At 35.3% G+C, this 12,705-nt stretch overlaps 1 protein-coding gene across 1 annotated transcript; it reads left to right on the top strand.

The window, feature by feature from the left end:
- Positions 1–10,598: 10,598 nt before the first annotated feature.
- On the top strand, positions 10,599–11,375 carry LOC141649144 (uncharacterized). The gene has a single exon (XM_074457840.1). It carries the CDS (start codon positions 10,599–10,601, stop codon positions 11,373–11,375), a length of 777 nt encoding a protein of 258 aa, XP_074313941.1.
- The last annotated feature ends 1,330 nt before the right edge of the window (positions 11,376–12,705 follow it).

The raw sequence follows: 12,705 nt of genomic DNA, 5'->3' as shown, positions 1-12,705 counted from the left end.
ACACTAGATCCTCAAGTTCTTTTCTTTCATTACCGCAAAACTCATACATAACTTAACATGAAACCAATTCCCAATATCCTGCACTCACTATCTCAACAAAAGATTATGAACCACCTGTCGCTTTCAGATCATTACAACACATATTCCACGAATCACTTGCCATGACTATGACTAACGATGCCTCATCTTAAAACAAGATCAAAATTACTGTAACAACTTCTCACAACTGTGTCCCATCAATAGAATATCACTATACCATGACAACAATGAAAACATACACAACTCTCTTTCATATCATACTCTACCCTTATTCCCAAACTGAAACTGGTAAGAAACATCAACAAACCAAAACAACAGTCTTTATGTTCAACCAAAACTCACAAGGAACAGCAGCAAACAAAACAACAATCTATGTTTAACTGGTATGCACTTTCAAAAACTCGTATCATAGTCATCTCACCTACTCCACACAACCGGTGACGGCATCGCAACATCGCCACCAACAGCCGCACCGCAGTGCGAAAATACCCGCATCACAACAGTAAGTACCGTGCCCGGATCACCACCCGAGGCACCACAACCACACCGATAGACATCACAACATACACAATCCCATAAACACTGACTCAATATAACATCTCGGACAAGAAAAACTTACTCAAAACCGCTTACCGGATCACAACACCATATATCATACGGAATAAATAGACAAGAATCTCATGCATACCATCCATACTTTTTCATGGAATAAACATATATCATGAATACACATGCAAGTATAACCAGTCTTGTCAAACCACCCAAACTATCACTTTTGATCATCATTCCATTAAGTTACCGTATCCAACATATATTACAGAACATTCAGATAACAACATTATAACTATCACACCATACCGCTTCTCGTGAGGTCACAACCTCACACAAACATTTACATACATTTTAGACCCATAATCACATCCAACTAGTCAATCCTGATTACGTAAGTTACCACTTGACAACAAATATCTCTTATCCGGACTTAACTCAGGTTCCCTTCCTAACATATCTTCCCTTACACACAATTATCACCCCTCCCAAGAAATGTAGCCATAACATCGCACCCAACTTCCAAATAACACCTCGTATATCCACATCTTATACTTCCTCACAACCAAACATACTAACCACCTCCACAAAATCAACCTCATTAGAACAACTAACTTCTCTAAAGTAACATCATTCTCAGCCACTAGTGACACTACTATGACGCCATCATCCTTCATGTGACTACTCTCTTATTATCACTTCTTAATATAACAATCTGTTTCCTCTCTTTGGTTATCATCCCAAATACGAACATCCAATCCATCAACAAAACATACCTCAACATTATTCCCAATTCTATCCTTTATCATATCGCTACCTAACTCTCCACCAAAATTTCAGATCTTGCAACACTCCACAAGCTTCTTATTCCCTTAATACCTCGAAACTCACGGCTAACACGTCGTCCTGCTCTCCTATATAACCATTAACTCACACCCTCTAGTGGGGATATCGTACATTTCATAATTTCCTACCTTCATGCTCCTTAACTCCGGTCAACGTTCTCTTAACTTACTTCCATCCCTCTTTCCCTCCTTTTACTCAATAATGCCAATTAATAAGTCATCTCCTTTCTCTTTCTACCTAACTCTTTAGTCATTTGTTTATTTTCCATAGCTCCACAACTCTAATTCCATTAATTCATATCAATATCTTATCATTCTTCTTATCATTTATCATCTCTCATCTTGCTTCACACTCACCCTTGTCACCATCAAGTCCACGCACTAACAGTTACTCTTCAATTAGTCGTATCTCCCTTTCGCATCTCTAGAAACCAAAATTCACTTCATACCGTTTGTCCAAAGAATTACACACTAGGCTCATCCCTTGATATTCCAACTTCCCAAACTTAGCCACTATCTACAAATCCACATCGCGACATAACTTCCTTTAAGTTCACTATATACCTCTCTTTCCTATCTTCTTACAACAACCTTCCATTACATATATCCTTAAGCAACTCTATCCTAGCTGTCTTCCTCCATAAATCTTTACACATCCAAATATGCCACTATTCGTATCCCTTATCTCAATCTTTCATTCTCATGCTTCTTTACACTTACATCACCCTTGCCCATATACATTTACTTTTATATTACTCAACACACGACTATATCACTCGTCATATCTCACAAAACATGCTCTTTACCTCGATTAGCTCATCATTCTTCCCTTTTCTTTTTCCACTATCCTTCACAACCACATTAACACATGTCTTCCTTACCCAACACATGTCCCTCATAAGCCGTCATTCTCCATGTCATAACATCCGGTAACTTACGTATCAAGACCGTCTCACATATAAAAGAATGCGTTAAGACTCAAAACATACATGTGTATATACCCTACGACTCAAAACAATGTAAAAACATAGCCACCGGCTCAAAACAAAAGTAAGAACATAGCCACCGACTCAAAACAAAAGTAAGAACATAGCCACCGACTCAAAGTGGCCGCCCAATGAGGTACTCAGTCGACTACATAACATACTAGGTCGAGTACAAGGTACTCGGTCGAGTAACTATATTACTCGGTCGAGTTTTCGACTCCAGAAGCAAACTCAATTGTCGTAGAAGAATTACTCAGTCGAGTATTGGGAATACTCGGCCGAGTAGACCTTACTCGGTCGAGTATGAGACTACTCGGCCGAGTTCACGACTCCAGACGCTAAACAGTATTATCACAGAGAGATTACTCCGCCGAATATGGAATACTCGGTCGAGTATAAAAGATACTCGGCCGAGTAGGGACTACTCGGTCGAGTATCGGCGCAGTTCTCAGCACCGTCCAGTTTTCATAAAACAGTCATATCTCACTCGTTACTTGGTCATTTTGGGCGTGTGACCTATCATTAGAATCGTAAGAGGACAAGCTATCACCTCAACTTGGAATTACAGCAATATCATTTTTAGAACTAGACTTATGACAGTTTTAAGACAACCCTTCCGTAATCGTTCTTTCTACAAATCAAGTTTCCTAAGCCAAAACAACTTGAACATACATAAGGCAACAATAACAATTCAAAACCTCTAAAAACCAGTACGTAGTTGAACTTTTATCATACTCACATTAAAATTAAACACGACATTCACATATATAGATGCATGACCTTAATCACATGCTTCTACCAACAATCAAGCATTGACACCATCATGTTCATATGCACATGTACCACTACCATACTTCATGCTCAACATTGTATTAAACAGGTAACATGATCACATTCTTTAGGCTCAATATCAATCAGATACGAATTCACAATTCACCCTTCATATTTTACCATGCTCTAACACTTAACAGGCCAACATAATCATGCTCAAAGTTTAACATCAACAATCCTCGATACATCTTTCAACAACTATCACATTCCACTTCTTTCATCATTTAATCCAACCATGCACAAGATTCAAACTATAGATATCAAACACACATAACTCAAACATACAACAGTTTTCCCCCATGTGACCGGCTTGAGATCGTAAGGGCCTTAGTGCGACTCCGGGACGTCTCCCAAGTCTTTGCGGTAGCTCCAAACAACTCTCCCCGGGTTCATTTTATTTAGACTCCCTAAGTTCATTGAGTTCATTAGTTTTAGGTGCCGGAATCGTCGGCTCTGATACAACTTTGTAACACCCCCTCATACCAAGGTACCTTACCAAGGACTACCCTAGCATGAAAGGCTGTTACCATCTCGGTTTCCCGAGGTTAGTATATCAAAGTTACAATTTTCAAACAACATTTATCAAAGTATAAAGAGTTAGCGAATACATTATCTCAAACCAACTCAAACTAAAAGTGTAAGAACTTCAATACAACTGAAATCATTGACGGCTAAACTCGTAACGGCGGAAACTAGACTCGAAGCGATGTCTCCCCATGTCTGTCCCATAACTAAACATCTGCATTACCTGTCATATCTGGTCACCATCCCCGAATGGATCACCGCAGGTTTTACAAAACAACAACACGGGGTCAGTTACCGCATAATTCAAATAAGACAAACAAATAATGTAACCGGCTGATCATCCTCCATCACCGGTCTCCTGATTTCACACATTAACCGACTACACACCGAAGTGTGTAGCCCTGCCAGATTACCCATCGCAACAGGTAATCCTCGCCGCCAGTGGGTGATCGCAGCCCATCCCTACCTAGTCCAGCTCATCAACGAGCGACTAACAATCCCTGTCCCTTAATGTGCACATTCCCTCCCGTGACGGGTTCCACGGAGGGCGAAGTAGGGTGTGAAGCCACTCTCGCAAGTGACTCCACCACAATCACACATACCACAGCATCATAGTTGTCACAACACCACTTCCGTCACAACACAACCACATCACCACCGTCACCACAACACCAACACTCCGATGATCAGCAGACAACAATCATACACAATACAACAAATATCTCAAATCAATTACACAAGAACTGAGTAGGGAAACCCTACCTTTTCGCAATCCGCTTACGCTGCAATCAACCATACAGATGCATAAAAATTACCACATCGTCACCTACAACAACAATCATATAGTTCCAATCACTAACTGCAAAATCCCATTTCCCCCAATTCATGAATAAAGACAAATCCTATAATTAATCATCAACAACATAGGGATAAAGACTTAGCGGCGAAAGAAACAAAGGATGAATGCACTTGCTATGATCACACACACACACAAGGGGAGATTTGGAGAGGATTAGAGCGTCGTTTGAGTGATTAGGTTTTATGAAATGTAATAGGAAACTGTTTTGCGTTTATAAATAACTCTAATCGTTTCTAAATCAATCGCGGAAAATATAACCCGTCAGACCGGATACTCGGTCGAGTAAAATGTATACTCGGTCGAGTATCCTCTACTCGGTCGAGTATTCACCATACTCGGCCGAGTATTCCTCGGCAGAACCCAAACAAACTACACTCTTGGCACTACTCGGCCGAGTAGGCTCTACTCGGTCGAGTACTTAGCTTATAAAATCCGTAGTATTACAATACAACCCAGCAGGGTCTGTTTATTTAAACCAGTTGCTGCCGCAGCCTTCACCAAATGTTCCAGCACATAACTACACCAATCGTACTGCGTAATCGATTTCACATCTTCAACGGCTCTCAAAAGCTTGAAGTCAACCCGGCTGTATGACGTTGGAGTTAGGAATGATGACATGGCGAGCAGAACAAACAGCCTGCAGAATTGAGGACCTCCTTTTTTGTATTTTTTTCTTAAGATATCTTGGAAGACAATTCCTAAATTAATGCCTTCGTTAACCCCTTTTATGTTGTACGCCTTCCGCCATTTATCTTTCAATTGCTTGTTCTTCGGCGCTTGAGAATCCTTTTGGCGGCCCGTAGGTACTAGATCAACTGTTTTAGGACCAAGTGGTAACATAAAACAGTCATACACGTCATGCTTGGTGACCATGAACTCCTTATCTTTAGCTGCCCGAAAAATATACGATTCGTCACTGAATGCTTTGAGAAAATCTTTAACATAACCCATTGGATATGTTTTGAGCTTAAGCTCCAAAATACCACCGAAACCGATCCTCCGTACCGCATCTCGTTGGGCATCATTAAGCTTTTCAATGAGCTCGACAAGCTGCTTCAGCCGGCACTTGACAGACACCTTTGCTATTTTGTTCTTGGCTGGCTTGGCCTCAACGTGATCTGACATCTGCTGAAGAAACAAGTATTAATTAACAACGTGACATATAGACCTTACACAACACAAAATACAAATAACAGTAATTTTAAGTTTTTCAACCTGCTCAACAAGCTGCTTCTTCAACTTGACAGGCACCTTTGCTTTTTTGGTCTTGCCTGATTTAGCCTCATTTCCATCTGACATCTGTTAACATTACAAAAAATGTGTAATTGTAGCAGCATAAAGTGTAATTTTAGCAGACACAAGTGTAATTCTAACAATATGAAGTATAATTTTAGCAGACAAAAGTATAATTCTAACAAAATAAAATGTTATTTTAACAGACAAAAGTGTAATTTTAACAAAAAAAAGTGTAATTTTAGCAGACAAAAGTGTAATTCTAACAATATAAAGTGTAATTTTAACAGGCGACAGTGTAATTTTAGCAAAAAAATCTGTAATTGTAGCAGCATAAAGTGTTATTTTAGCAACAAAAGTGTAATTCTAACAAAATAAAATATTATTTTAAAAGACAAAAGTGTAATTTTAACAAAAAAAAGTGTAATTGTAGCAGACATAAGTGTAATTCTAACAAAATAAAGTTTTATTTTAACAGGCAACAGTGTAATTTTAGCAAAAAAAAGTGTAATTGTAGCAGCATAAAGTGTTATTTTAGCAACAAAAGTGTAATTCTAACAAAATAAAATGTTATTTTAAAAGACAAAAGTGTAATTTTAACAAAAACAAGTGTAATTGTAGCAGACAAAAGTGTAATTCTATCAGCATAAAGTGTTATTCTAACAGGCAACAGTGTAATTTTAGCAAAAAAAAGTGTTATTATAGCAGCATAAAGTGTTATTTTAGTAACAAAAGTGTAATTCTAACAAAAGGGTAATCAAAAGTGGGATTTCTCAAAAAAAAAAAAAAATATGGATAAACTGTAATTTTAAAAGAGAAAGAGTAATTGTAAGCAACAAAAGTGGGATTTTTCAAAAAAACTCTGTGTAATCTTAATGAATATGAACATATGTGCTAAAAACGTTTGTTGACAAAATACAGTGATCAAAAATAAATGTCCTAAATGTCCTAAATGTGCTAAAAATAACTGGGTAATCAAAATGAGGAAAGCAAATACAATGATCAAATAGAACAGTACAACAACAATGGTGACAAAATACAGTGATCAAATACAGTGCAATTACATCACAATGTCCAATAAATTAAAAAAACACGTCTAAATAAATGAAGAGAAAAAATCATAAAACTCTAAAAACCCAAAAAAAAAAATCATAAAACTCTAAAAACCCCAAAAAAATTACCTTCTGAAGTAATCTGAATGGAGGAAAATGGCAGCTTGCAAGTGAGAAAAGAAAATGGAGAAAAAAACGATAATAAGGTAACAAAAAAGCGATAAAATTGGGGGATTTTGAGAGCAGTTTCGTTCTTAAGCGGTTGAAATTAATGGGGTTTAATTTGAGGGAAATATTTTGGGGGAAAATTAATTTTGAATAATAGAGAGATGATAAATGGGGGGAAGTTAGTAGGACGTGTGTGTGATGTTTTGATTGACAACCTGCATGCATGCTAATACCCTATGAGTGGTAGGAGGAGAGGGTTAATTATTTTAGCCATTAGAATAATATTATTAGTTGCTTTTTACTTTTAATCTAAGCCATTCAATAACATGATCTAAGGGTAGACAATGGAACTCATGGACTCACATGTAAGACATGGACTTAGTTGATCTTATTACTATATATATATATATATATATATATATATATATATATATATATATATATATATATTTAGTTGTGTGAGTTTGTTGAAGTCGAGTTTAGAACTCGAGTCAACACAAGTTTATTATTCAATTATGCGATGATTGACTAATGAAATTTTATATCTTATTCTAATATGATTAAATAAGATTTAGTTTAATAATCAAACGTTAATTCGTTAAATTAATCGAGGTTTTTGTAGTTTTAGAGGCAGAGGTTATTTGTTGATTATATTTAAAAAGGGTTGTAAATTAATTTAATTGGACATTATAGGACCCATTATATATTAATATAATGACATAATTATCACTTCAGAGTTAAGTGTATATTAATTATTAGTTTATATTATATAATTGTTATATGATCAAACTAATACTTATTTATATAAGATAAATAAGTATATGATTCTTATATTTGTGTGACAAACATTACAAAATCAAAATGGTCCATTTTATACACATGTTGGCCGAAGTATACGTGTTGGTGGACAACATTTTTATTTTGCTTTTTCTTTTATAATCAACTTGCATGTAATCATCACACTAGTTGCATGCTTATGACAATGACCTACCCTAATGTAATCATACCTATGTTTGCATGCAAAATAAAATAAGGAAAAGTAATTGCCCACTTACCCAAGTAGGGTGTCGGTTTTGTGGGAGCTTTTAAGAGCAATTTTGTTGCTCATTTTCCTAATTCTTATCTTATGCAAACATCTCTCTAAAATCACACAACAACCATATTATTCTCTAATTACTAAGGTAGTAATAAAATAATTTTAAGGGTTTATTTTCTTGTAATATCTAGTTAATATTACTAGAAATTTAAATTTTTGGGTAAAATCTTGGGTGAAATCAAAAGGAGCAACTTCTACACTTGAGGTTGGAGGATCATCCTTATATTCATAGCTCAAGAACAAGGTTGGAAGGAGTCCTTCCTTCTGCCCATATTTCCATCTATTTCAATGTAAGGAAAATATTGTTTTCTCTCTTTATTTCTTGTTATTTTGTTTGCATGTTAGATTCTTGTCATCTAATTTATCTAGTAACTTAGATATATATTAGAAGAGTCTAATAATTGGGTTAAAGAACCTAACAAGTGGTATTAGATGACTAAAATAAAAACCGGAAAATTTGTGTAAGTATGATCTATACACGAAATTTTTAATGCATGTATACATTTTGTTCCTAAAATGTTTTAGGTCATTTTAGATGGTTTGTGGAATATTATTGCTCATTTTCATGATTTTTAGTATAATAACATTTTAATGAGTAAAATGGTGGTTTATTAACTAAAGATAGTTAAACTTCGAATATGACCATGAAATTTTAATATGATCTCACATGCATATTTTACTTATTGTATGTAAAATTAGAGATTAATGTGATTAATTTTGCATGATTTATGATTTTAATGGTTAAAATTGGATTAAATCGAGATTATATAAGCAAAAATAGCTAAATTAATTTCTATGGCATTAGAAAATTATTTTAGGTTGAAGTTATGTCCTACATATCAGATGTAAAGTTGAAAAATTGATTAGATTAATTTTCGTATGATTTAGGTATTTTATTTGATAAAACCGATAAATCGCAACTATATTTTTCTCTAAATTAATTCGAAATTTTTAATCCATATTTTTGACATTATGAAGGTCATGTTAATAATCCAGAGTATTAAAAATTTAAATTTCAAATTTTTAGATCATTATAATTAAATTTGGATTTATTTCATTAAAGTTATGGTAAATGGGTTAAATATGAGCTATAATGTATAATCAAGTTGGATTATTGTCAAATTTTTAGTGAAGACTAATTTTTGAGTCCTCAAACAGTTAGAATAATTAACTTGGGCTTAAATTTTATTTAAGAATTAATTAGTGATTTTTAATAAATTAAATATCACGTATTTCCATAAAAACCGAGCTATATACGATATAATCTAGTAAGGCGATTTGGCACATTCATTTTGCATGTTTGAATACATATGTTTTGTTGTATATTTTAGGGATGAATGTCATTTAAATTTATGTAATTTTTGAATGATGTAATTTGTCATAGTATGGCCTTAGTTTTTAATCGTATTACCCGTAATGTAAGGGAATATAGTTTTGGTTGTAATTTTAATGTGATCTCGCATCACAGTTTTGTAATTTAATAGATTTAATTTTTATTACAAATGTATAATAGGAATAGGTATGTATTTTATTAGTATTTTGTAATCCCGACGTTTCCTAAAGACGGTGCCATTCGGAAAGGCGTTCCGATCAAGACGGTGTATCCTTGGGAGGCGTGCCACATGAAGTTCAAGGGACCAAAGGATTTGGTTTCCGAATTTGTAATAGACTATTAGTTTTTGTATTTTTTAGGAATGCCATACTAGGAAATTGCTTTTCTTTACATGTTCTATTTTATATGTTTGCATGCATGCCAAATCGCCATAGCATCTCATGCATTTTTATATCAAGTCATCGGCCTTGTCAATTATAATTATCGACAGATCACTAATTTAGTTCACTTAAAAGAGATAGATAATAAATTGACAAGACTTATCACATTTTAAAAGATTGAGACTTAGCCTTACCAAATAGTAGGAACCCATGAATCCCAATTTCATTAGGGGTACAATATGGTATTTTACTATACGGGGTGCTTTCTTTTTACGTTGGGTATGTGGGGTAATAAAATGTTATTACATTTTGAAATTTGGTTGATCTCAACGGAAGTATTAGAGGGACCGTTGCCTTAATAGGTCCGGGCTAAAGATGAGCTTAGTGTAATTTCATCAACCGAGATTTCTAAGTGTAGAATCGGTTAAATGAGTTAATCCACCAAATTATATTAGTAAGGATGTAGAGGGCCTGTAGGCTCACATCCGATTTAATATGAATTTGGGTCTTGGAATCATTTATATAATTGGGTGGAGGTAATTATATAAATGCTAAACTTGACTAATATGTTTACAAGTCTTATTTACGATAAATGTCAATTTTTCCTTCATCTCATATTTGTAGTCAATTTGATTTATCGCAATGGCAACTTCTAGCTCGTGCGCACCACCTCTCACTACTGTTTCATGGCTTTGATCCTTTATGGACCGTTGCAAACTCGAAAAGAATGGTTCAAATTTCAACGATTGGGATGCGCAACTTCGCTTAGCCGCGGAAGGTGATGACAAGCTTCAATACCTTACCGCGGCTCCTCCCGCTACTCTTAATGCTAGGTCATCAACCGCGGCTAGGGAGACCTATGAGACCTACCAAAAACAATCCGCCGCGGTCAAGAATATCATGATTTTCTCCATGGAATCCGATCTTGAAAGGAGTGCCATAAAGTTGAGCACCGCCTATGAAATCTACGCTAGACTTGTGATCATGTTTTCACAAGCTCCTAGGATTATTCATTATGAAGCGGCTTCCCAATTCTTTAGCCTCAATATCAAAGAAGGACAAAAAGTGAGCCCTCATGTGCTCAAAATGATTAAGCATGTTGAGACCCTCAAGTTACAAGGGGTTGAGATCCCCGAGCAACTCGTGATTGACCGAGTGCTCCATTCCTTAAGCCGAATCAAGGGCTATGTTCAATTTAGGGTAAACTATAACATGCAAAACTTGAAAACCGATCTCCATGAGTTGCACAAAGTGCTTGTGCAAGCCGAAAGAGATATGAGGCTTAATGCAAGCACTAGCAAGGATGTGCTCAACATCAATGCAAAGAGTAAGGGAAAGTTTAAGAAAAGTGCTAACAAGGGTAAGAAGCCCACTCCCTACAAGGTTAAGGGGAAAGCTATTGAGAATAGCTCTCCCAAACCCAAAAAGGGAGCAACATCCGATGATAAGTGTCATTATTGTAATGGCATGGGCCATTAGAAGCGCAATTGACCCAAATACTTTGGAGACATCAAAGTTGGACGTGTGACTCCAGTAGGTAATATTTCTTCCAAAAGTTTATGTTATTGATATTAATTTTCTAACTCAACTTTGTATTGAGATACTAGTTGTGATTCTCACCTTTCTTATTGAATTTAGGGCATGAGAAGAGTGGAAAAGCTAAGCAAGCATGAGAAGGATCTCCAAGGGAAGCTAAAATTAGCCGCCGCGTAGATGAAAACCTATGGACTTGGCTTGGCGTTTTATTTTGAATATGTCTTCATAATAGTAGTTATGTTATGATATTGTCTAGAGAACTTATTTTGTTTCCATGTTAGACGTGGAAGTTTCTTTTATTTTGCATCTCCGAACAAATATTGTATTTTGTTTTAAATGACTTGGCAACCCAAGTCATTTCGGTTTATGGCATTTTAAGTTCTAAGACATTTTTTCTCTTTCTCTATTAATATCTATAACATAAAATGAATCGACTCAACTCAATCGATCACATTGAAAAATGATGATTTGCTCAATATGGTAAAGACCTAAGTTATGAATTTGATTCGCACTTAAAAGATTCATGGCACCATGTCATTTCTTATGTAATATAAGATCGATCGATTGAGGGTTAAAATGAGTTATTGGACTCATATTTGGGGATTTGAAATCCAATGCTAGCATGAGTTGTTTAAAGCGAAAACGCGCAATATAAATCACAAACGAGACTCCACACAAGATATGGAAGGGATTAGTCTCTAAAATGGTAACATATCTTAATAGATCAGTCAAGGATAACATGTGACTAATGATCCTTCGCATTCATAAGAACAAAATTGTTTGTAGCTCATGAAGCTATCTTTTTGGAAAGTAAGTGTATTTCTAAAAAGATAGAGTGAGAGAAAATCGCTACAAAATTATTTTATAGAATAATGACACGGGAAAATGTTCTAAAAGTCATCCACGTGTTATAAATAGAGTTGCTTTTAGAAAGTAATAGAACTATGATCTATCGAGTGGTTATTGCTAGTGATCCAAATCGGAATTGTTGCAGAGAAGTCTTGGTTTTACAATCCGTAATAGATTCTATACGCAAAGCTAAGAATAATTACGTTAAGATATTGGTCTCTTTGAAGTAAAGCCTTCAAGTATAGAATAGCGTAGATGAATATCGCGATGTTAACCCAATCAAATCATGTTAGTTATTTCTAGATTTCATTTTGATGAAACATGGCAAGTGATATTAAACCGCTTTTCTAAATAGGTATTTAGAAGAGGATGTATATGTGACACTGATCTTAGGTTTAAGTCTGAGAGTCCTAACATGCTAAGT

The sequence above is a fragment of the Silene latifolia genome, chromosome 3, assembly GCF_048544455.1.
Source record: "Silene latifolia isolate original U9 population chromosome 3, ASM4854445v1, whole genome shotgun sequence".
NCBI lineage: Eukaryota > Viridiplantae > Streptophyta > Magnoliopsida > Caryophyllales > Caryophyllaceae > Silene > Silene latifolia.
The sequence above is the reverse complement of the archived record's forward strand: the minus strand, read 5'-3'. Positions and strand labels throughout refer to the sequence as shown.